General features: G+C 42.5%; 1 protein-coding gene across 3 annotated transcripts in view; it reads left to right on the top strand.

Moving 5' to 3' along the window:
- Positions 1–8784: 8784 nt before the first annotated feature.
- Positions 8785–26563, top strand: part of Enosf1 (enolase superfamily member 1) — a 33572-nt gene continuing 15793 nt past the window's right edge. For 2 of the 3 annotated variants that reach the window (XM_048363605.1, XM_048363606.1), the window contains exons 1-5: positions 8814–8912; positions 13414–13522; positions 20202–20317; positions 24341–24427; positions 24797–24823. In XM_048363605.1, the coding sequence (XP_048219562.1) occupies positions 8829–8912; positions 13414–13522; positions 20202–20317; positions 24341–24427; positions 24797–24823 (423 nt within the window). In that variant the 5' untranslated portion in view covers positions 8814–8828. Of the gene's footprint in view, positions 8913–13413; positions 13523–20201; positions 20318–24340; positions 24428–24796; positions 24824–26563 lie in introns of all 3 variants that reach the window. The other variant, XM_048363604.1, reaches the window with a different exon arrangement.

Below are 26563 nucleotides of genomic sequence, written 5' to 3'. Positions count from 1 at the left end.
ATCTCTCACTTGGCTTTTTCATTCAAGGCTAGTGATCTACCACTTGAGCCATTCCTCCTCTACTTCTGGCTTTTTTTGGCGGGGGGGGGGGTGCTGGTTAATTGGAGATAGAGTTTCACAGAATTTTCTGCCCAGACTGACTTCAAATCACAATCCTCAGATCTCAGCCTCCTGAATAGCAAGGATTACTACTAGTGGCATAAGCCACTAGTGTTTGAGTAAGTCTTCAGAGGGAGAAATCCCATTGCTTTTTGTTCTCTCTGGCTCTCTTTTTTGGGGAGGTATGTGCTGGGCTAAATTTTACTTCTCTTTTGTGGAGATGCCAAGCCTTTTATCCCCTTATGTGTTCCCCTTCCACTCTCTCCCTTGACCGCCTGACCTGCAGGCAAGGTGGAATGGGGGCCACGGATAGCCTCGGTCGTGTGTGGCTGCGAGAATGCCCTCCCCCTCCCTATACTCACCAAGAATAAGGAAGACAGGTACACATGGGCTCTCGGAGTAAGCTTCAGGAGCTTTCCGTTTATTCAAGAGAGGGGCAATCAAACTTATAGCAGTAATGAGGAGGGAAGGGGAGGGACTGACCAGGTGCTAACGATAGGCTAATGAGCATGTCCATCATGGTGATGTCACGGAACTTCCCGAAGAGGGGGAGATTACAGTCCCCCAAGGACCGGATTCCCAGCGCCATTACGAGACATGTGCTCGCAGACTGGAGGGTGGGGGAGGTTCCAGACCCAGGGAGAAGGTAGGAGGCAATAACAGCCAGCAGTCCCAGATCTTAAAGGTACAGCCATCCCCTACAGGTATGGGGAGGAGGAGGTGATAATTGGGGCTTGAATTCAGGGCTTTGCATTCTCCCTTAGCATTTTTTTGTTCAAAGCTGGCACTCTACCCCATGAGCTACACACCTCCACTTACTGATCTTTTTTAGAAACTAGATTATTCAGGGCTGGGGATATAGCCTAGTGGCAAGAGTGCCTGCCTCGGATACACGAGGCCCTAGGTTCAATTCCCAGCACCACATATACAGAAAAAACGGCCAGAAGCGGCGCTGTGGCTCAGGTGGCAGAGTGCTAGCCTTGAGCGGGAAGAAGCCAGGGACAGTGCTCGGGCCCTGAGTCCAAGGCCCAGGACTGGCCAAAAAAAAAAGAAACTAGATTATTCAAATTGATGTTTTTCTCCAACATTGTGAGAATCCTAATTGCAGATCTACTATTTTCGTTTTTTTTTTTTTTTTTTTGGCCAGTCGTGGGCCTTGGACTCAGGGCCTGAGCACTGTCCCTGGCTTCTTCCCGCTCAAGGCTAGCACTCTGCCACTTGAGCCACAGCGCCGCTTCTGGCCGTTTTCTGTATATGTGGTGCTGGGGAATCGAACCTAGGGCCTCGTGTATCCGAGGCAGGCACTCTTGCCACTAGGCTATATCCCCAGCCCAGATCTACTATTTTCAAGAAAAGTCTCAGTCAGGCCCTGGTGGCTCACACATGTAATCCTAGCTACTCAGGAAGCTGAGATCCGCAGATTGTGGTTCAAAGCCAGCCTACACAGCAGCATCTGTGAGACTCCTCTCCAAAAAGCTGGAAATGGAGCTGTGGCTCAAGTGGTGGAGTGATAGACTTGAGCACAATAGCTGAGACAGCACCCAGGTTCTTAGTTCCCAAGGACTGGGGCCTGCACACTTATTTACATTATTTACAGGTACGCACATTATTTACAGGTTTTCATCTCCTAAAAATTCTGTGGGAGAATATGCTATGGATCTAAATGTCAAGCTAAGTACATACTTTTATTCTGTTGTATCCTGGTCACCAAGGTGGGACTCTTAACTCACTATGATAAGTTTTTTATCTCGAATTCCAAGAAGATTCCAAGACACTCAGTCGGACTAGGATTTTATTATTCACATGGTGTCTTCCAGGAGCAAAGTGCAGCCCTGAGCCTCAGTAGGTCTGGGTTTTAAAGGTGAAAACCACACGCAGGTGGTCGAGCAAGTTAGGCAAAGCAAGCAAGCAGACATAGAGAAACAGAATTGGCAGTTAATGATTACAGATGATTACAGTTCCTGTAAACAAGATAAATATTGACCAGACCACATTCCAAGTTTTTGCACTCTTCCGAGTTTCACTCAATATTTAACAAATTCTAGTAACTTGGTATTTAATTCTCTAATTTACTTTAAGTCTCTACTTCTGGAATTTCCCACCCCCAATGGGGCCTTTTGTGGGGAGTCATCATATTCTGGATGTCACAATTCTAAATACTTGGACATGACCAAAGGTCTGAGTTGTTGGTTTGGTTACTTTCTTTTCTAATCGTTGCCATCACGAAGAACCATTAGAAAAGGAGAGCTGCAGGTGTAGCTTATTAATAGAAGTGTTTATCTAGCACTAGGGCCTTGTCAATCCCCAGCAACACATAAAGAAAAACTTAGAAAAGAATGTCATCAATCTAAAAATTGTCCTTGCCAATATTTGATATTGTTGGCCATTTCACTTAATGCCACTCTGGTAGGTATTAGTGGTCTGTCATTGTTTATTTCAATAGTAATGTGAAGCCAGACATGATGGTACACACCTATTAGTCCCAGCAGTCAGGAGAATGAATGAGACAGGAAGATCACAAGCTCAGTGCCAGCTTGTGCCACATAGCAATGCTTGTATCTCAAATACCAAAATAATAATGTTAAGTCTTTATTATGCTTGTAGTAAACTTACATATCTTCTTTGGTGAAGTGTCTATTGAATTCTTTGCCCATGGCTTACACTGAGTCATTGTAATGAGTTGAGTTCTTTCAGTATTGGGGATACAAGTCCTTTATGAGATATATGTTCTGCAGATGTTTTTCTCCCCTTCTGCACCTTCCCTTTTCCTCTCCTTAATGATTTCTAAGGGAAAGCATTCATTTCGATGAAGTCCAGTCTATCCTATTTTTCCTTTTGTGATTCATTTTTTCGGATCTTAGGAAACTTTGTCTTACCCAGGTTCACAAAGATTTTTCTCTTATATTTTCCCTAGAAGTTTTATAATTATAACTGTGTTAACTGTGACTGTATTTGCATTTTTAGGTAATTTTTGTGGGTGCTGTAAGCCAAGGGCCTGGTGTTCATATAGATAGCCAATTGTTCCAGCACCATTTGTTGAAAAGACCTATCTTTCATCCATTGGATTTCCTTGGCACCTGTTTTTTTAGTTAGCACACATTTATTCAGAGGAGTTTCATATTTCTATACATGCATATCATGTACTTTGATTATATTAACCCTTTTTTAACCCACTCCTTCCTTTCTCGTAAAGAAGTTTTTTTTGTGTGTTTGTATTTTTTTGTGTTTTGTTTTGTTTTTGGCTGTGATACTGGGCTTGAACTCAGGGTCTTGTGAGGCAGGTGTTCTACCACTGAGTCACACCTTTAAAGAAAAGTTTTAGTAGCATGCCCTGCACCGGTGTTTCACACCTGTAATCCTAGCTACTCACAAAACTGAGATCTGAGGATCATAGTTTGAAGCCAGCCCAGACAGAAAAGTCCCCATGAGACTTATCTCTAATTAACCACTCAAAAACGGGAAGTAGTACTGTGGCTGAAGTGGTAGAGTGCTAGCCTTGAGCACAAAGAGTCTCAGGGACAGTGCCCAGGCCCTGAGTTCAAGCCTCACAACAGACAAAAAAATAAAATAAAAAAGTTTTATTAGATTTCATAATGCTCTTTTCATCTGAATATGCATATTCATAATGTTTTCATCTATCTCCACATTTATACCTATGTCATTTCAGTCACATTCACCCCATCACCACTTCTTTCCTTTCTCTTCTCTTAGTTCTCCCTTAAACATTCTCTTACAATCATGCTATATTTTTTTAGATCTAGAATCTGCATATGATTAAAAATATGCAATTTTTGTCTTTCTGAGCTTGGCTTACTTTGTTCATTTTGATGATCACTGTGGCTTACCTTGTTCATTTTGATGATCAACTGTACCATTTTACTGCAAGTGGCATAATTACATTCTTCTGAGTAGTACTCCATTGTGCAGATGTACTACTCTATCCATTCATTGCTTTATGGACATGTAAGCGGACTCCATAGCTTAGCTTAAGAATAGTGTAACAAACATGGGTATGTAGGTATCTTTATTGTTGTATAGTTAATATATGCCCAAGAGTGGTATAACAGTATAGTTTTTTCCTGTATTTGCTTTAAGGAATCTACATACTGATTTCTGTAGTAGCTGCAGTAATTTTCATTGCCATCAACATATAATGCTTCTTTCTTCCTTTATTCTCACCAGTGTTTGTTGTTTCTTGACTCTCAGTGTAGTTTTGAATTGCATTACCTTTACAGCTAAGGATTCTGAATGTCTATTCATGGATTGATTGGTTGGTTGTACTGCTTTTAAGAACTGTCTATTTTATTTGCCCATTTGTCAACTTGATTATTATTTTGGTGTCCATATTTTTTACCTCTATTTGTTTTGGGTAGTTGTCATTTTTCCAATGAATAGCTTGCAAAGATCCTTCTCATCTTTTTTTGTGTCGTCTCTTGATTCTCATAATTGTTCCTTTGACTGTGCAGAGCTTTTTAACTTGATGTAATGCCATTAGTCGATTGCTCTTATTTCCTGAGCTTAAGTATCTTCCCATGCCTGCGTCTTCAAGTGTTTCTCCTATAAACATAGTTTTCAGAGTTTGGGGTCTTACATTAAGATCTCTGATCCATTTTGAATTGAATTTTGAGTAGGGTGAGAGATAGGGATTCTAGCTTCTGTCTTCTACATAGGGATAGCCAGTTTTCTTAACACTTTAAGAGGCTGCCTTTTTTCTAATGTGATTTTAGCTCCTTTGTCAAAAGTCAGATGGCTGTAACTGTGGGTTTATTTCTGGGTCTTCCATGCTAGGCTTCTGTTTTTAAAAATCAACTGACTACATATGTGTGGGTTTATTTCAGACTCCTCTGTTTCCTTGATCTACATGTCTGTTTTGGCTAATGCCACATTAGTGCATCTGTTCTTCAGTTTTTGGTATTTTTTTTAATTGCTTTCAAATTTCCATAAACATTTTGGAATCAACTCACTAACTGTATAAATTCCTGCTGGGGATTCAGATACGATTCACTGTATCTGTGGCTTAATTTGGGAAGAACTAATATTTTAATAATATTCAATCTTCTAATCCTGAGAAGATGAAATTTTCCTACATTTATTTAGATCTTTAATTTTCCTCAGAATTTTTTTTATTGTTTTCAGTGTAGGTTTTATATTTTTATGGTTTCCTTTCCTTATTTTCAGTACTGGGGTTTTGAACTCAGTGTCTCACACTTGCTGAGCCAGATGCTATATTACTAAGCCATACCTCTCGCTGGGTTTTGCACTGATTATTTTAAAGATAGGGTCTTCTTTCTTGCTTAGGCACACTCCTGGACTGCAATCTATTTATCTTAGTTTTCCTATCCTAGCTAAGATTACAGGCATGTGCGACCAGGTCCAGCAGAATTACACTATCAGTGGTAATTCTAACATACATGTTAGGATTGTTAAATTTCTTACACAACTGACCCATTTATCATTATGTAATGCTTCTCATTCTTGAAAACATTCCTTGTTTTCAAATGTACTCAATTAATAATTAATTAATTACTATAGCTAATGCTTTCTGTCAGTGTTAATATTTACATATGGATGCCTGTAATTCCTGCTATTTGGGAAGCAGAAATGAAGAGAAAACAGACTGCAGGCCAGCCAGGCAAAAAGATAGTGAAATCCCATCTCAGTCTATGCACTAGACATGGTGACATGCAGCTCCCATCCAATCTACAAGGGAGGTTGTAAACAGGAAATACATTTGTCTCATAGAGAAAAAAAATGCAAGATCCTACCTGAAAATCAACAGTAATGGAACTCAATGCATAACATATAGCACAGTCTTGCTCACTCACAACTCCAACATCCCTAGTCTGACTACCAAGGCCAAAAACTACCCTGTCCAAAATATGGGAGGAGTTAGTAATGAATATCCCAGTCTCCAGCAATTACCTCTATGTCTTCAGACTCCAATAAGATCTTGATGTCTTGAGACCCTCAGGAACCGCGGCCTTTTGAACCTGTCCAGTTCTCTCAGAGAACTGTTGCTTTATTTGTACTTTGCAGTAATAATGAATATCCTGGTTAAGCCCCTTGTTTCTGTCCTTCAATTCTTGATAAGACTAAGAACCTTGTGGTTCCCAATCCAGGTAGACTCCGTTCAGTAATGACATGGGACAACTTTATGTAATTGTCTTGATCTGTCCACGTTGCTCTAACAGAAAACTATGGGTAACTTAAAAAGAACAATAATGTACTTCCTCACAGTTCTGGAAGCAAGGAAGTTCATCAGGCCCTGGCCAGGTCCAGTGCATTAAGGACCCTGGTCTCTGTTTTCAAGATGACTTCTTGAAGGCTGTGCGGTCACATAGAGGAAAGGATACATGCTGCTCCCTCCAGTCCTTTCATAAGGATACTAGTTTTGCTCCAACTGTGACGGCAGACACTCAGAGCTTAACCACTTCCTAATTTCAGCTCTTAACACTATCACATTGGTGATTAGTTGCAACATAGGAATTTGGGGGGATACATTCACACAACCATCCACACTTTTAATCTATATTTAAGGCACCAGGTCTTTTCTGGGCCTCTCTTTAAATTGGTGCATTTAGACCACTAACATTTACAGTGATTATTGGCAGTGCTGGGGATTACATTTTTGTTAGTTTATTTGTTTTCCTTGTTCTTTGTGCCTATTTTTACTTTATTGCTATAGAGGTGATGTACAGAGGGGTTACATTTATGAGTCAGGTAATGAGGACATTTCCTTTCATACAGTGTCATCTGTTCCCTCATTCTCTCCAGTCCCTCCCGCCCGTGTCCACCCACAAGATGTACAGTTCACTTTCATCAGTGTCCATTGAGCTCCACTGATGCACTTTTTCATTCTCTTTCCCTCAAGTTCTGTGCCTTCCCCCTCCCAAAGATATCTATCTCTCTCTCTATATATATGGTATATATATGTATAAGGTAAAGAAGACAAAAACTGAAAAAGAAAAAAAAGTTTTTTGTTACCATATTTTGGAGTTCATTTCAGTATTTATATTATTTTATATAAATATGAAGAGGTGCTTAGTCATTGTGCCTTTGTGATTCTCTTCTAAGAGTATCCTATTTTGGTCCTGCTGTATGTGAGTATCTAGAATCCTGTATAATTTGCCATATCCCAGTGCACTTTATTTATTTTTTTGCCAGTCCTGAACCTTGGACTCAGGGCCTGAGCACTGTCCCTGGCTTCTCTTTGCTCAAGGCTAGCACTCTGCCACTTGAGCCACAGCACACACACCACTCCTGGCTGTAGTGCTGGGAAATTGAACCCAGGGCTTCATGCATACGAGTCAAGCACTCTTGCCACTAGGCCATGTTCCCAGCCCCCCCACCCCCAGTGCATTTTTGATCTAATTTCTACATATCAGAGAGAATGTCCCTTTGTGCCTATTTTTGTCTTCAACTCTTACTGCTTTTGTAGTTTTAATCTGAGGGTTTTATTATTGTATTTTCTCTTCTTTTTTGTATCAACTATACTTTCCTTTTTCACTCTAAGTTGTTGCCCTAGAGTTCGCAACCCACACTTACGATTAATGCATTTCACACTTTCAGATCTTTCTTTTGTTAACTATAAAATGGATTAGAAACCTTTGCTTACCTCACATGAGTTGCTGGAAAGTTTGGTAAATGGGACAGCTATACTCTATATCATGCTACTGATACTATTTGTTCCAAGAGGATCTTTAGGCCCTTCCCATCAGTGCAACTAAAACTTCATGTTTGAAATAAACTTCTACAAAAGCCATCATTACAGTCAATGTACATTTTGTAAAACATGAACTATTTACTTGAGGGTAGGATGGGAGGAGGAATTGGGTAGAACAATGGAAGAAATGACATTGATCAAGAAGCATTATACTCATAACCTGACTTAAAGAATTGGAACCTCTTTGTAGAAAAATAGTAATAATAATAACTCCAGAAAAAGCCACAACTATAGGCCAGTCCTCCTAGGGCAATAAATCATTAAAATTATACAGGTAATATATGAAGATTAAGTTTTGACAAAGGGCTTTATAACAATTATTGCTTAAAGGCATAACATTTGTATTAAAAAAATCAATTTCCAGAGCCTAGCACTGGCACTTAGTGGTTTTCACCTGTAAACCTGTTTGGGAGATGAAGACTGAGCGTCCAAGCCAGATGAAGCAGAAAAGTCCACAAGACTCCTTCGCAACAGAAACGGGATGTGCTTTATGTCTGTCATCCCAGAAAAGGTGGGAAGGAAAATGTTACCAAGTGCACGAGAGAAATTGTGACCTATGTCAAAAGTAATCTGCAGAAGTGGAATAGTGGCATAGCAGCAGAGAGCCTGCCTAGCCCTGAGTGGAAGGAAGGGAGAAAGTATAGCAGGAGGAGGGGCAGGGAGAGGAGAAGGATAGGGGAGAAAGGGAGGCAGGCAGGCTGGCTGGCTGGCTTTCAGACCCTGAGAAAGCAAATATGACTATAGGTGAGATGCAGACTACACGTGTAGCCCCCTCCTCGTCAAGCGTCCTGTGTGACCCTGGTTGAAGCCACGGAGAGCGTGAGCACGCTAGCGAACCATGCTGGTAAGGGCAGAGCTCAGCAAGTCCAAGTTCAGCTCTCGGCTACGCCCCAGGTGGCACACCCAATCAGTGCCCGCGGAGCGCGCCCCACCCCCAGGAAGCTCCGCCCCTCCACCCTGGGGTAGCCGAGATCTGGGACCTGGTCCGGGGAGCGCGGCTGGCAACATGGTGCGGGGCAGGATCTCCCGGCTCTCGGTCTGCGACGTGCGCTTCCCCACGTCACTGGGGGGCCACGGCTCGGACGCCATGGTAAGCACTGACCAGCCTCCTGGGGTCCCCCCTGCCGACGCCCGGGCCGCGGGGGGGTGGGGGGACGGCTCACAGTGAAGTGCGGGAAGCCCCCCTCTTTAATTAATCCCTTCGCCCACACTGACAATGCCTCTGCTTTGCCTGTACCTCTCACGGATTTCTAGAAAGGGGGAAAGTCATACTGTGCAACAAGTGGGTTTTGCTCAGGTCCACTCCCTGGAACCCCTAACACCGTCCTGGCTGCTCCCTAGCGGGAGACCTGAGGGCGTCTGTGGTGACGGCACCTCGAAAGTCCGGCTGGGAGATGTGGGTGTTGACCCTGCCTCCGCCCCAACTTGCTGTGTGACTTGAGGACGACCCAGAGCTCTCCGGACCTCGAAGGTCCAACTGTGAGATGGGAGAACAAGTGCCTAACAACTGAGTCGTAGGGAGGGCGCACACATGAGACTCCTGTGCCCACCAGCATGTTAGAAAGGATTTGCCACGGTAAAGAGTTAGGCCTTTTGGGCTGGGGGGTGCGGCTCAAGTGGTAGAGCGCCTGCCTAGCAAATGCAAGGCCCCAAGTTCAAAACCTAGAGGGACCCCCTTCCCCAGTTGTCTGCCCAAGTGTAATACAGTGCTTCCTGGTCTATGCAGCAGGGTATTCCTCTGGGGCTTGGTGCTGGATCCTTCCCCTCCTCCACCAGGGAGACAGCTACACTAGGAAAGTAGAGTTGCCTTCAATGCAGTGGCTGTATGGAAGTATACCAGAGACTCTAAGTCACAGTGTGAGCAAACTTGGTGTTCATTACATTCTCTGTCCTTCCTGATGAATCTGGATTTTTTTCTAAGAGATAGACTTCTCAGAATATGCTGAAGTTATCAAATGCAAAATAATATTCTCTAGTCTAAGGTTAGCTTTGTGTGTGTGTGTGTGTGTGTGTTTGTGTGTGTGTGCATGCACACAGGCATGCACATGTTTTACTGGAGAATTGAACCTGGGACCTGGCATTCTACTACTTGAGCCCATCCCTTTTCCTGTTTCCTCCCTCCTTTTTTTTTCATCCTTTTAGCAGTGTTGGAGTTTGAACTCAAAGTCCTTTGCTTACTAATCAGGAGTAGTCTCTCAGACTTTTCTTCCCTGGCTGGCTTTGAATTGTGATCCTCAGATCTCAGCCTTCTGAGAAGCTTGGATTACAGGGATGAGCCTCCAGTGCCTGGTACACTGGTTATTTTATTCTTTTGAGATACTCTCCCTTCTTGCCTAGATGACTTTCCATTTTTGCTTCCCATCTTAGCTGGGATGACAGGTGTGAGCCACCTCACCCAGTATCTTCTGTTGAGATGGAATTTCTACAACTTTTCTCTCCAGACTGACTTAGAACTGTAATTCTCCCAATCATAGCCCCGCAAAACTAGGACAACAGGCTCACATGTTGTACCCAGCTATGGATTGAGAAGGGATTTTGTGAAGTTTTCTGGACAGGCCTTGAACAGTGACCTTCCCATTTTCATTCTTCCAAATAGCTAGATTACAGACTAGAGATACTAGTGTCCAGCTTTATCTTGCAATGTAAAAAGACTGTGTCCCTTCTTATATTGTGGCAAATGGCTATTTAAAATAACCCTTTACAATTCTTTGTTGATTTCCAAATAACTGTTTGAAATGTTACCAATTTGTAAAACCCAAAGCTCTAACTGAGAACAACTGCCTTTTCAGTGCCTGTGAGTTTTAGTGAGCTTGGTTTTCTCATCTGTATACTGAGACAATAGTATCTACTTCATTCACATGAATGAGGTGCCCCAGTAGAGCCCAACACAGAAAATGCTCTCAAGACAAGAGGGCAAGTCCTGGCCACTGTTATTCCTTACATTTAAGGACATTCAAGCAGGACAGACTGACCAGAACTTGACTGAATTTGTCAGGTGTTAAGATAGGTTTAGTATAGGCAAGTTTAAGAGGTGGAATTTGTTTCTGCGCCCACGTGATAGTGTATAAACTCTGGGTGAGGGAACATTATCTGAATGCTGTGTTACAAGCTCATAAACACTTGAACATTACTCTTCAGGAGAGAGATGAGTGTGGTGTGCTGACTCTTGGGGCCTTCTGTGCAGAATGCCACTTGGCAGTTTTCTACATAAAGGCTTCATTCCCCCTCAGGCAGTGCTGAACTCAGCATTTCCCTACTTCTTAGCAGTCAGCAGGAAAGTGAACCTTCCTGATGAGAAGTAGAACATTTCTTTGGGAAAGAGCCCTGAAACTGACCTTATAGTCTTAAAGCTTCTTTTTGCGATTTCTAGTTTGGTGTACTGGCATTTGAACTCAGGACCATGCATTTGCAAAGCAAGTATTCTACCAAGCTGTTTTTGCACATTAGTTAGTTTTCAGATAAGATCTTGCACTTTATTTATTTATTTACTTATTTATTTATTTGGCTAGGACTAGCCTTGGACCACAAACCACCTACTTTGCCTCCTGTGTAGTTGGGTAAACCACTGTGCCTAGCTTGTTTGTTGACATGGGACGTGTTCTAACTTTTCTCCTGGGCTAGCCTTAAACCAAAATAGAGCTCCACCTCCCAAGTAGCTGGGATTAGATGCATGGATGACCACATTTGGCCTTCTTGTTATGGTTTCTTACTGACCTTGTTAAAAAAACAAGAGGTGCTCCGATCTGCAGATATTTGCTAGTTGCTTTCTTCCCAGCACTTCAAGCGAGGCCCCTGGCTGTGAGCTCACAGCCCAGCTGACCCATGCTCATCTCCAGCAGTACTTTGCCTCTTCTTTGCTCATTGTCTGTGGGCTCCTGGGTCTTTCTACTGTAGCCCTGAGCAGTTAGAGATGTTGGACACTGTCCCCGAGAAGACTGAAGACAAACCTACTCTTGATCCCACAGGTCTCCAACCTTAAAGTAGTGGCAAGACCTTGTCTGAAAGAAAAAATTAGGGGGCTGGAAATATGGCCTAGTGGCAAGAATGCTTGCCTCTTATACATGAAGCCCTAGGTTTGATTCCCCAGCACCACATATATAGAAAATAGCCAGAAGTGACACTGTGGTTCAAGTGGCAGAGTGCTAGCCTTGAGCAAAAAGAAGCCAGGGACAGTGCTCAAGCCTTGAGCCCAAGCTCCAGGACTGGCCAAAAAAAAAAAAAAAAAAAAAAAAAAAAAAGGAAAAAGAAAAAGAAGAACTTAATCAGGTGTCAGTGGCTCACATCTGTAATCCTAACAACTCGGGAAGCTGTGACTTGAGCTCTGAAGCCAGCCCAGACAGGAGAGTTTGTGAGACTCGTACCTCCCATTAACCAGCCAAAAGCTGGAAGAGGAAGGGCATGGCCCACGCATGAGGCAGAGCTCCAGCCTTCATTGAAAAAGCTAAGGGGGGCTGGGGATATAGCCTAGTGGCAAGAGTGCCTGCCTCGGATACACGAGGCCCTAGGTTCGATTCCCCAGCACCACATATACAGAAAACGGCCAGAAGCGGCGCTGTGGCTCAAGCGGCAGAGTGCTAGCCTTGAGCGGGAAGAAGCCAGGGACAGTGCTCAGGCCCTGAGTTCAAGGCCCAGGACCGGCCAAAAAAAAAAAAAAAAAAAAAAAAGAAAAAGCTAAGGGACAGTACACAGGCCCTGAGTTCAAGACCCAGTACTGGTATAAACAAAAATTTCAAATTAATTTTTACAAAGGCTGGGAGCATACTTCAAATGGTGGAGTAAATACTTGCCTAGCACATGTGAAGCCCCAGGTTTAAGCCCCAGCATAGGTGCACCACCACCAACAACAGCAAAAAGCCTCCAATGTTCAAAATTGAGCTGAATGCCATTTTTAAAAATCATTGTACACTGATGTGAAAATATGTACACTTGTTCTCTGTGCTTCCTGGCAGCCTGAGGTCAGAAGCTTTGCTCTGCCTCATACCTCTGTGCCGCTGTGAAGCCCTGCTACCTTCAGGCCCAAAGCTGTGGACCAGGTGCTGACCATGAACTAAAACCTCCAAAACTCTCGGATGAAAATATCTTTCCTCCTTTAAAAACAAAACATACATTTAGGCTTGGTGAAGTTCAGTGGTAGAGTTTGAGCTTAGTATGCACAAGGTCATGGGTTCAATTCCATCCTACCCCAAAATGTGTGCACTGTACTTGTAAAGCCAATGTATACCTTCATGAGCACTTTCCCTTGGTCCATTCAGAGCTCCTGTCACATATGATTGGGACCCTTCTTGCATATCTCTCATTACAATTTCCATTCTTTTTTATACCAGTACTGGGGCTTGAACTAAGGGCTTTGGCACTCTCCTTTAGCTTTTTCCCTTTTTCACTTGACCTACACCTCCACTTCTAGCTTTTGCTGATTAATTGAAGATAATTAGTGACATGGGCCTTTCTGCTTGGGCTGGCTTCAATCTGCAATCCTCAGCTCTCAGCCTCCTAAATAGCTAGGATTACAGGTGGGAGATACCAGAGCCTGGTTGCACTTTCTGTACTTATGTGTCATTCTCATGGTACTCTCGGCTTCCAAACTCTTGCAGCACACCGATCCTGATTACTCAGTGGCCTACGTTGTCATAGAAACTGACGCAGAAGATGGACTCATGGGCTGTGGCTTTACCTTCACTCTAGGGAAGGGCACTGAAGTTGGTGAGTGGGTCTCTTGAGAAGCCATGATGCTTCATTTCTCCACGTTTTTCTCTGTAATTGCACTGCTCACAGGGAGTAAACACATTACATTGTTAGTAGTTTTGCTAGGAGAAGTTAAAATGTGGTGGCACTTGGCCACTCTTGTTTTATTTTTCTCTCTTTCTGTTTATGTGGAACTGAGCAATCAAACTCAGGACTTTATGCATGCTAGGCAAGCACTCTACCACTAAGCCACATCCCCAGCCTTTGGCCACTCTTCTTGAAGTCATGTGTAGATGGCTGGATCCATTTCTGTGTCAGGTGATAACTGCCAGCACATCACTCACCTGCTCGAGGTATTCAAGGCTCTATGTAGCCATGAGTTACAAGCAGGTGAGGGACCAAGGCTGAGGAGACAGAGCGGTGGTGAATTCAGGAAGCAAGGCTCATGGTGATATATGCTGAGTTGGTTCACAAGTTGTTTTACAGCATGTCCACTTCAAGAATAGCTTCTCTGGGGGTATACACTGAGCTGTGTACAAACACCTCTTGGCATTTTCCTAACCTGAAGACCCCGAACAGAATGGAATGATTCTCAGAGCTGGACAGGATCTCCACGGTGACATGGAGCTCTTTCCAGAAATAAGGCCCAGCCCACCACCATGATGGCAGGGGCACTCAGTGTCCAGATCACTTAAATGCAGCTTTCACTGTGTATGCAATCCATACACATCATTCACAATTCAAGAAGGATAAAAAGTGACCTTTGCCAGATCACTTTCAGTGCATCATTAGGGACTGAAGCTGAGTTGTGACAAGTTGAAGATTGAAGGCCAAAGAAGGGGAAAACAGCTTCTCCACTCCACTCTGCTAGGGACCTTGCCCTGTATATGCACTGTCTATCTTCCAGCTAACTGGGGGAAAGGCCTAGTTGTAGGGAAATTTTTAATATTGTTAATAAGATAAAAGGTGAGCAAGGCTGGGAATATGGCCTAGTGGCAAGAGTGCTTGCCTTGTATACATGAAGCCCTGGGTTCGATTCCTCAGCACCACATATATAGAAAACAGCCAAAACTGATGCTGTGGCTCAAGTGGTAGAGTACTAGCCTTGAGGGAAAAAAAAAAAAAAAAAAAAGGAAGCCAGGGACAGTGCTCAGGCCCTGGGTCCAAGGCCCAGGACTGGCCAAAAAAAAAATTTTTTTTTGAAAAGGTGAGCAAGAAGCTGGGTGCTGGTGGCTCTGGTCTGTAGTCCTAGCTACTCAGGAGGTTGAGATCTGAGGATTGCAGTTCAAAGCCAGCCCTGGCAGGAATGTACATGAAACTCTTATGCCTAATTAACTAACAAAAACCAGAAATGGAGCTGTGGCTCAAGTGGTATAGTGCTAGCCTTGAGTAAAAATGCCCAGGGACAGTGCCCAGGCCCTAAGTTGGAGCCCAAAGACTAGACAAAAATAAATAAAATGGGCTGGGAATATGGCCTAGTGGTGCTCGCCTTGTATACATGAAGCCCTAGTTCGATTCCTCAGCACCACATATATAGAAAAAGCTGGAAGTGGTGCTGTGGCTCAACTGGTAGAGTGCTAGAGCAAAAAGAAGCCAGGGACAGTGCTCAGGCCCTGAGTTCAAGCCCCAGGACTGGCAAAAAAAAAAAAAACACCAAAACAAAATAAAAATAAATAAGGTTGAACAAGTGTGTGTGTGTGTATGTGTGTGTGTGTTTGTGTGTATACCACAGCTTCTCCCTGGCCACACTTATCTCAGTCCAGGGAGTCAGTCTTCTACAGATTTGGCCTTATGAGCTGCTGTGTATCCAGCCTTCTGCTGGACACTAGAGAAGGCATTTTTAAATGGAAGAGGTATGATGAAAATAAGAGTTCTACCGACAAGGAGCACAGAAACCCATTGGGGAGACAGGCATAAAAGGCAGGGTCACAGAGCAATGTGAGAGTTCCTGTGTGTTAGTGTGTACAAGTTGCTGAGAGAGGGACTGCTTCCCTCCAGGACCAGGCAGGAGTTAGTCCTCTCCCCCACCCCACAGCCAAGCGGATGATTTCCTGTAAAAGCCTTCCCCAAGGTAGTGGTGGCTGGCTGAGGTATATTTGAGAGCTGTTTCAGCATCTCTGCAACTCTAATTGCCCCAGGCTAGGTATTGAGCACTTTAAGAAGCTGCTGTCCTTTTCTCCATACCACAAACCATATAGCATGGTCCCCGAAGGTTTCATAAACCACACAATGAGTTTACGCGGCATAAGACAGGCCATTGGAATCACCATTAACAGCCAAATTTGAGCTTTGTGCACTTGGGTGCGCAGCGGAGGGACCTGCGCTGAGATCAATGAGTGGCTCTTGTGGGATGAGCTGAGCTCAGTGTCTAGGACCCCTTCCTTCTTTCTTCTTTTTTTTTTTTTTTCAAATTTTTATTATCAAACTGATGTACAAAGGTTACAGTTTCATACGTTAGGCATTGGATACATTTCTTGTACTGTTTGTTACCTCATCCCTCATATCGCCTTCCCTCCTCCCCCTTTCCCTTCCCCCCCCACCCCCGACCAAACAGTTTTGCAAGTATTGCTTTTGTCTTTTTTTACCGTGTCTCTCAATTTTGGTATTCCCTTTCAATTTCCTAGTTCCAATACCAGTATACACGGTTTCCAATATACTCAGATAAGATTACAGAGATAGTGTAGGTACAACCACAGGAAGGTGATACAAGAACATCATCAATAATAGAAGCTACAGATACACATGGGACGTTGAAAGTAGTTACAACTGTGATATAACAATTGTTTCCATAACATGGAGTTCATTTCACTTAGCATCATCTTATGTGTTCATAAGGGTATAGCTATTGGGCCTTATGATGCTCTGCTATGACTTGCCTAAACCTGTACTAATTATTCCCAATAAGGGAGACCATAGAGTCCATGTTTCTTTGGGTCTGGCTCACTTCACTTAGTATAATTTTTTCCAAGTCCTTCCATTTCCTTACAAATGGGACAATGTCATTCTTTCTGATAGAGGCATAAAATTCCATTGTGTATATGTACCACATTTTCCTGATCCATTCGTCTACTGAGGGGCATCTGGGTTGGTTCCAGATACTTGCTATGACAAATTGTGCTGCTATGAACATTGTTGTGCTGGTGGCATTACTGTGATTTTGTTTGTGGTCTTTTGGATAGATACCCAAAAGTGGGGCTGCTGGGTCATAGGGGAGTTCTATATTTAGCCTTCTGAGGAATCTCCATACTGCTTGCCAGAGTGGCTGAACCAGTTTACATTCCCACCAACAATGAAGTAGGGTTCCCTTTTGGCCACATCCCCTCCAACAGTTGTTATTGTTAGTTTTCTTGATATAGGACATTCTTACTGGGGTGAGATGGAATCTCAATGTTGTTTTGATTTGCATTTCTTTTATGGCCAGTGATGTAGAGCATTTTTTCATATGTCTCTTGGCCATTCTCATTTCCTCATCAGAGAAGTCTCTTTCTAAGTCTTTAGCACACTTGATGAGGGGGCTATTGGTTCTTTGTGGTTTTGTTTTGGAAGAAGGTAATTATTTTAGTTCTGCATATATTTTAGATATGAGGCCTTTGTCTGTTGAATGGGTGGTAAAGATCTTCTCCCAGTCTGTGGGCTTTCTGTTTATCTTGCGAGCTATGTCCTTTGCCGTGCAGAAGCTCTGCAGTTTGATGCAGTCCCATTTGTAGGACCCCTTCTTTTTCCCACTCTCAGTCATGATAAATGTCTTGGGCAGGGGTAAACCAACTCCCATCGCTTTATGACTTTAATATGTGCTTCTTTTGTGCTCAAAACATTGGCTACCACCTTTTCCAGACCACAGTGTGACAGATCCATTTTAACTTTGACCTTGCTACATATTTAACAGAGTCACCACCATCTCACTAACCATTACATGGTACTCATGCCAAAGGCGGGAAATTCTGTTATCTCATTTGGGTCTCATGCACCCTTTATCAGCCCATTTAATCTAATCAGGAAGAGACAGAGATAAGAGAGATAGTGAGAGGGAGAAGGAAAAGAAAAGAGAGAGAGAAAGAGATAGCACTTACTTCACTACCATGAAGTGAGTGCTGAGTGTGAGAGAAAGATAGGAAGGGGAGGCAGTTTTCTAGTGCAGAGAATATACCAATATCATTTTTCATTGTTTTTTCCCAAGCATTTTAATTCATTTAATTATTCATTTTTTCTCCTGCTTTTAAAGTATTTTAAATGTTTTCATCTTTGTAGAGAAATTTTAAGTTCACAGCAAAATAAAGTTATAAATGTACAGTTGTGACAGTCAGCAGACCCCCGTGAGGCATCCTGATCGCCCAAAGTCTATAGTGGAAATTAAGATTCACTCTTGGTATTCTGTAGTGTGTGAGTTTAGACAAATGTGAAGTGTCATGTATAATATAAGCAAAACTGGTTTACAAAAAGCAGGAAAAGAAAAAGAGGGTAACATTAATTAGAAGAACTTTTAAATACACACAAAATATATAGCCATAAAGGTTCATGTCACTACCTGGGCTCTATTACCTATGGTCATCCACAAGCCTTACTGAATGTTCAACCATGCCGGGGTCACAGGAGAAAACCATAAGTTAAGTCAGCAAGCCAGCTGCCTTTCAAGGGCCAGTTTTCTGCAGATGAATCTCCACCCATCCCCATAAAATATGAAAACCTATATTGTTCTAGGGGTCATATACCATTTCTCGTGAACATAGCAAGTTTTACTTAACTTCTTGCAATGCCCTCATGTTGAGCAAGGAAAAACCACATGCTTCAGATAATTTATCTCTTAGAGCCATAAAAAGTGAGGTCATTCTTAGCTTTCTTTTTTTTCTTTTTGCCAGTGCTGGGCCTTGGACTCAGGGCCTGAGCACTGTCCCTGGCTTCTTTTTGCCACTTGAGCCACAGTGCCACTTCTGGCCGTTTTCTGTATACATGGTGCTGGGGAATCGAACCCAGGGCTTCATGTATACGAGGCAAACACTCTTGCTACTAGGCCATATCCCCAGCCCCTCATTCTCATTCTTAGCTTTTAATAGAGGCATTTTCTATTGTGATTCAAGCCACAGTGATTTACAGCAATAATCAAGGCCATGAGGCCAAGTTGAACATAGATAATGATAGACCAATACTCCAATGCCTCACCCTGAGTTACTGATGTACTTATCAGATCATTTTTGGATCTTTGTGTGTGTGGGGGGGGGGGGGTGGTTATGGGGCTTGAATTCTGGGCCTGGGTGCTGCCCCTGAGCAATTCAGCTCAAGGCTAGTGCTCTACCACTTTAGCCACAGCACCACTTTCCTTTATCTGATCATTTTTAAGCCCAAGAAATCAGCTATCAAGAAACAAGGATAATTCTGTGTTCTCACAATCTGAGGAGTAAATTACAGGAGGAGTGGCTCTCTGATTGGGAATGACGGTATATTCCATCAACAAAACCCCAGAGTACCTAGAATGGCCAATTCAGCCTTAAATCCTACACTGATTAGGAGCTATCTCAGAGGCTAGGTGCATCCTTGGAGTGTGAAGCTGCTTTCAGAATGTTGACCCCATAGGATCTGAATGTGCCCAGTAACTATCTTAGTAAGTGACCTAAAGAGTTTACTATTAAAGTGGCATAATATCAAACAGTAAGTGATTAGATATTTTACAATAAATTGATTGCCTTGGTGATGATTTTACTATTTTGGTCATTGGCCCCATACACTGTTTCCTAGAATGTGCAAAGAATAGAAGGTCTTTTGCATATAATCTATTACTTAATATTTTCCATCATTCCTTGGTAAGTATCAAACCGAGGGTCTCACACATGCTAGATAGGTTTCAATTACTTAGTTACATCCCCAATCCCTCTTCATCTTAAATAATGAATCTTTTTAAAGTATTAACAATGAATCCTTTTAAGAATTAAACAATGAATCCTTTTAAAGCACCAAGATTAAGTAATTAATGATAATACTAGGGAAAATTAAGTTTATCCTTCAAACTACTTACTAAATGTTTATGAAAATAGTGATTTATATATGTTAACATTTCATATATAAATATTATGCTAGTTGAAAATTAATTTTATCTCATCTTTTTTTTTTGAAGGGTGGGCAGGCAAGGTCTCTTGCCTATGCAGCTTTTGCTGTCCTAGCCTTGCTAGTGCTGGTGTGAATTACAGGCACGCACCACCACATTCAGCTTCATTTAATCTTTAATAGTGTGCTATATTATGTACTTCGGTATTTTCTATACTTGTCCATAGTGAAAAGTTATTTCTCTTTTCTTATTTATTTGTTTAATTTTTAGTTTGTTGTGGGGCTTGAACTCAGGGCTTAGGCACTATCCCTGAGCTCTTTTTGCTCAAGGCTAGTGCTCTACCACTTTGAGCCACAGCACTACTTCTGGTTTTCTGGTGGTTAATTGAAGATAAGAATATCACAGACTTTCCTGCCCGGGCTGGCTTTGAACTGCAGTCCTCAGATCTCAGGCTCCTGAGTATCTAGGATTACAGGCATAAGCCACAAGCACCAGCTTTTTCTTATTTTTAAATGACAGAAGAGGTGTTTAGGGTAATTTTATAAAGCATGTATATTTTGTTGCTAAGCTTTTTCCATGAAATAGCTACACTGCTTGTAGTATTTTCATGTCTTGTCTGTATATTAAAACATGAACACAGATGAAATCCTTCTTTAATAGTTGTCTGTGCTGTGAATGCCCTCACCCACCATGTGCTTCACAAAGACCTCAAGGACATTGTTGGGGACTTCAGAGGCTTCTACCGGCAGCTGACCAGTGATGGGCAACTCAGATGGGTAAGGAACCTATTTTGTAAAAAAGACTTTATAAATAATGTTCCTTAAGCTCTAAGATGTCCTTTGATTGCCACAAGTGTGAAACAAGAGATTGGTTTCCAATTTTAAAACATTTCATTCACATAAATTATGGCTTGAGGTATTTAACTCATCGGTGTTTTGAAGTCATCTGTTCTTTTCTGTAAGACTTGAGCCTGGAGGCATTTGGATCCTGAGAGCTCCCTGCCCTTGCACACTTGTCTCTCTCCCAGGCTTGGAAAACATGACCTACAGGACAAAGGGCTAAAGCGACACCCTTTTCTGGGGAGAGAGAATCTGAGTCATATTAGCCTTATGGAAGGCGTTATTAAGGAAAGACACAGAAAAGCAAAGTTAGGCAGAAGATCATGTACCTTTTTGTGTCTAGGTCAGTCTATTAGCTGATTTTCCATTGCTGTGACAAAATACCTGAGAAAATCTACTTCAAAGAAGGCAAGATTTATTTTGGTTCATAGCTTTAGAGGATTCATAACATGGTTGGATGGACCTATACTTCGGGCTGGTGGTGAGGCAGGACATCAGGGCAGTTGGAGCATGTGGCATAAAAGGCTGCTCATCTCAGGGCAGCTAGGAAGCAAAGAGATAGGAGGAGGACCTCAGTTCCAATATCCCCTTCAAAGACACCTCCCCAGTGATATAACTTCCTTCTACTTGGCCTTAGTTCCCAGTGTCTCCACCATCCACCAATAGCTCCACAGGCTGGTGGTCAAGTTTTAACACATGAGACTCTCAGGGGCGGGGGGATGCTAGATCTAAACTTAACAGTCAGAAATCTAAAACGTAAGGTCTAAGCATGAAGAAGTGCAGTTGTATAGAGAGATTCAAACACAGTTAAGTCCAGCAGTTGAACTTTCTCCTTATCCCCTGATAACACATCCTTTTCCTACCTCTGCCCAGCTTCACTTCCACGTACAGACAGGCACAAGAGAATGTACTTTCCATATTGCCTTTATTGACTTTCTTGAAGACGAAGTCAACTTGCCTTGCCTTGAAAGATGTCACTGTGAAAAAAATTCTCACTGGCTGAAACTGTAACAATTTAAGCATTAGAACAAATATGATGGGTCTGGGGATATGGCCTAGTGGTAAGAGTGCTTGCCTTGAATACATGAAGCCCTGGGTTCAATTCCCCAGCACCACATATAGAGAAAATGGCCAGAAGTTGTGCTGTGGCTCAAGTGGCAGAGTGCTTATCCTTGAGCAAAAAGAAGCTAGGGGCAGTGCTCAGGCCCTGAGTACAAGGCCCAGGACTGGCAAAAAAAAAAAAAAAAAAAAAAAAGTTAAAAAAAACAGGACAAATATGATAATAACGGCTTGTAATCAGATAATGAATCAGGGAAAGCCCATCATTACAGTGGAATACAAATTAAACACATGAATATAAGACAAATGGTGGTATAGGAATCACTGCATTGCAGCCATTGTAGCTGTTGTTAATTGAGTTATCATGGATGCTAAACTTGGGGGCAATAGTAATCTCATTACTTAAAGAAAAATGGCAACCTCACAGTGGGGAAACCTAACAGACACTAAGGCAACCAAGGTGTATCATAACCCTATAATAAAACAAAATGGTACCACCACTTAGCAGCGATTATGCAAAAACATGTAGAACTTGAATCTTATCTTTCTTGAATGTGTTTACTGGTACTAGGGCTTAAACTCATGGACTGAGTGCTGTCTCTTAGCTTTTACACTAAAGGCTAGGGCTCTACCACTTGAGTCACAGCTCTGCCTCCATCTTTTTGGTGGTTAATTGGAGATAATAGTCCCAAGGATTTCCCTTCCAGGGCTGACTTTGAACGGAGATCCTCAGATCTCAGCCTCTTGAGAAGCTAGGATTACAGATGTGAGCCACTGGCACCCAAAATGAATCTAATCTTTTTTTTTTCCAGTCCTGGGGCTTGAACTCAGGGCCTGAGCACTGTCTCTGGCTTCTTTTTGCTCAAGGCTAGCACTCTACCTCTTGAGCCACAGCGCCACTTCTTGCTTTTTCTATGTATGTGGTGCTGAGGAATCAAACCCAGGGCTTCATGTATACAAGGCAAGCACTCTACCACTAGGCCATATTCCCAGCCCCTCTAATCTTAAAGGAACCATAAAACAGCCCATATTGAAAGATGTTGTACATGTCAACTGTTCCATATTCTTTTAAAAATGTCAATATCATTTAAAGAAGAAAACTTACATAAAATGATTAAAGACACATGACAACTAAATGTAGCTGGGTCCTGGATTAGATATAGATCAGGGAAAAATAAAATAACTTATTGGGGAAATTGGTGGATATTTGACTAAAGACTATCTAGACAATAATGTTCATTAGTATTATATTCCCTTTCTGTTATGGTTATATAGGAGAATGCTCTTGTTTTTAGAAGCTACACACTGACATATTTATAAAAAGGAAGCTATCTGCAACTTTGTTCTCAAAGACATGCAGGTGTTGCTCAAGTGGTAGAGAGGAGAGTGTTGGATGGTTTGTTTTTTGTCCATAATATTTTAATACTTTTCCACTTTTAAATACTGTTTTTTAAACTTTGATTGTAACATGGAAGATTCGACTTTATTTTTAAAAAACATCATAAAGCTATTATAGTTACACTCTATACACTCTGAAGGTACTTAAAATGATTATATTTTGAGTCTGTAGATGAACAATGACAAGAATCCAAGTATATCGTCTGTACAACCTGACTAAATACTGGTGACCACTGATTAGCATAAAAATAACCAGCACAATTCCACAAGAGAATCAGCTCAGCCCAACCAGTTAGCAGCAATGACACTGTAGTGACAATGGTGTGCTGACTAGTTGCAGGACCAACACTGGGAGCCCATTCTTCCCTTCCCTCCTTCCCTCTCACACTTTAGGGACACGCACTGTGGTCTGACTACCTTTGCAGCAATCTCAATACCAAGTGCTGCAATGAACCTCTGCACCCCAAACCAGGGTCTGTGTTGTTTCATCCTATTCAGGGGGGCATGAGCCCACACTACCAATATTGTTTAGGTGTCTAACTCATACAGTGTAAGAGTAACTGGGTGGAAAAGGGAGCAGAGGGGTAATTTTTGGTTTTTTGTTTTGGCTTGAGGGAAGAGAATTATCTGTGAGTGACAAAACACCAGGAATTAGCCACATGGAAAAAATTCTAGGTGGTCTAAAAGGCCAGTACTTCTCTAAGTTTGACTTCCTTTTCCATATTCCTGGACTTATTTCTAAGATTGATTGGGTAGAATTAACTCTGATGAAGTAACAGTATAGTTATCTAAAGGTAAGATGCATCATTTCTTGTCTTTCTTTTTTTTGTATAACTATTTTAGTGTAATTTTATTGACAGAATTGCAAAAGTATATCATCATAGTACAAATGCAGCTGGTGATAATTTAGATACTGTTTTGTAAACTTTCTATACATTTGTAAAATAAAGCCATCCAATTATGCATGTTACTTTCTGTGTTCATGATAGCTGCCAGAAATGGCAAACCTTTCTTTTTTGGCCAGTCCTGGGGCTTGAACTCAGGGCCTGAGCACTATCCCTGGTTTCCTTTTGCTCTCCCACTTGAGCCACAGTGCCCCTTTGACTTTTTCTGTGTATGTAGTGCTAAGGAATTGAACCTAGGGCTTCATGCATGTAGGGCAAGCACTCTACCACTAAGCCACATGCCCACTCCATGGCAAACATTTTAATAGTGGGCATTGAGAATTTCTTTGGACTCTCTGTTTGATGTTTTTTGCATTTTTTTCTACTTTTGCAATGGCATACAGGCTAGAGGCTGCCTTCCTTCCTTTTCTTCTTTCCTTCCTTCCCTTCCTTCCCTTCCTTCCCCTCTTCCTTCCTTTCTTTTTTCTTTTCTTCCTTTCTTCTTTCTTCTTAGGTGAGTTCTCTACTCCCACCTTTAAATTAATAAACTATGTCCCGGCTTAAAGAGCTAAATTTTTCCTTTATGTCTAAAACATGTTGTATTTTGCTTCCCAATCAGATTGGCCCAGAGAAAGGTGCAGTGCACTTGGCCACAGCAGCCATTCTGAATGCAGTGTGGGACCTGTGGGCGAAGCAAGAAGGAAAGGTAACTCACTGAGAAACATGCCTGTGACACCATAACACAGGACACGTGACTGGCTCTGCATGGCCCTCTAAAGACCAAAGACCAAGGCATTGTGGGTCCCCAAAAGGAAGGGAGATTTGTTTTGACTCTTTTCTTCCCTGAAAGATACCAGTAGTTGTTAGGAATCAGTAGGAACAGTTTAGAAAGGGCTGGAGGAGAAGGAGAGGGACAACCAGTAAAAGGAAGGAGGCAAGAAGGGAGGAGGCAGCACTGGGGTAGGGTGGCTAAATGGTTAGATACCAGCAGGAGTTTGCCACCAGTACATTCCCTGCTGGATAAAAATGTTGCTTTACACAATGTTTTATAAACATTACTTTTTTTTCCTTCAAGCCTCTGTGGAAGTTACTTGTGGACATGGTAAGTAGTCTTCAATTTTATTATACTTGTTCCTAAATGAAATGCATTTCACAATTTACCTTTTGATGATGATTTAGGGAGAAAACAACAAAACCTCCAGGTCTCTGTGATTATGCCTGTAATCCTAGGTACTTCAGAAGCTAGAATCTGAGGATCACAGTTTGAAGCCAGCCTGGGCAGGAAAGTCTGTGAGATTCTTATCTCCGATTAACCCCCAGGAGAAGTGGTAGAGTGCTAGCCATCAGCAAATAAGCTCAAGGACAGCACCCAGGCAGAGTTAAAGCCCCAGAACCAGAAAAAACTAAAAAAGAAGAAGAAGAAGAAGAAGAAGAAGAAGAAGAAGAAGAAGAAGAAGAAGAAGAAGAAGAAGAAGGAGAAGAAGAAGAAGGAGAAGAAGAAGAAGGAGAAAAAGCAGCAGCACAATAAAATATAATAGTTTGTTTTTTTTTTGGGGGGGGGGAATGGAACCAGGACCTTGCCCATGCCAGGCGAGTACTATGCCCTTTCTGCTATTTGAAGCAACCTACAAAGGGTGCTCATGCAGGCAGAGTGGACAATGGGAAGCTCAAGTCCCGCCTCCTCTGTGGGGGTCTCTAACATGTGAAGCAAATTCTCCAAGCCTCCACAACTTGACTACAAGAAGAGCATAGTCTTCAGACATCTAGGGACCTCACAGAATCATTCTAAAACCCGAATGAGAAAAGCACTCCATTAAGTCTGAAAAGCAAGTTGTTACAATTAAGACATCTTGTGGCACTTGGACTCCAAAAGCAAGACAAAGCCATGGCAGTCTTCACCATGCAGCCTCTGGCAGGGCTTACCAGTGAATTCTAAAGATATGTACTTGGCTGTTTTCTTTCTCCTTGACCTATTTAAGGCAGGGATGAGCACCTGGTTGCTGGGGACGGAAAATAAAATCTCTGAGTGAGTTAAAGGGGAGTAGACATCAGACCCCGGCTGACTTGGCTCTGAGTCTAGCCTTCACTACTAACTAGCTAAGAGGCTTTGAGTGCATTGCTTACCCACTGTGAGGTGCAGCTGCCTCTGGGTGAAACCTGGTGCTCCACAAATGAAGGCTGTTTTCATTACTTGGCAGCAAAATTAGAGACAAGGACGACATGTCCTTGAAGACTGTGGAGCCATGAGACCTTGCTCTTCTTCTAAGGCAGGGCCTCTCACTTCTCTGGCTGACTGAGAGTGGAGTGGGGGTGTTGGAAGGAGAAGGATGTGGGAAGGTCAGCCTTTCACAGAGGTATAATAGTTCACCACCAGAATGGAAAGCCTAAGGGCCACCAGAGAGGTGCTAGGAATTTTTCATCATATGCCTCAGGTTTCCTGTTTCAATGCCACTTCTCTTAAAAGAGAACAGTCAGGACCAGTAAAGGGGCTAACATTTGTAATCCCAGCTTTTCAGGAGATATGGCTAATTGTGATGTTCTTGATATTCCATCTCAACCAACAGGAGGCACAGGTAGCAAGATGGAAGTCTGTGATTGACCTGAGGCTGACTCAAGACTTAAAGTGAAAAGTAAAAAAAGCAAACAAGATTAGGGGCTCAAATATTAGAGCACTTGCCTGCAAAGGCCCTGAGTTCAAACAAACAAACAAAAATCCAAAAATCCAGGTGCTGGTGGTCCACACCTGGAATCCTAGCTACTCAGGAGGCTGAGATCTGAGGATCACAGTGCAAAGCCACCCAGACAGAGAAGTTCCTGTGAGTCTCTTATGTCCAATTAACCA

This window comes from Perognathus longimembris, chromosome 15, assembly GCF_023159225.1.
Source record: "Perognathus longimembris pacificus isolate PPM17 chromosome 15, ASM2315922v1, whole genome shotgun sequence".
In the NCBI taxonomy this organism is placed as follows: domain Eukaryota; kingdom Metazoa; phylum Chordata; class Mammalia; order Rodentia; family Heteromyidae; genus Perognathus; species Perognathus longimembris.
Note: the sequence above shows the minus strand (reverse complement) of the source record. Positions and strands in the feature narration are given on the sequence as shown.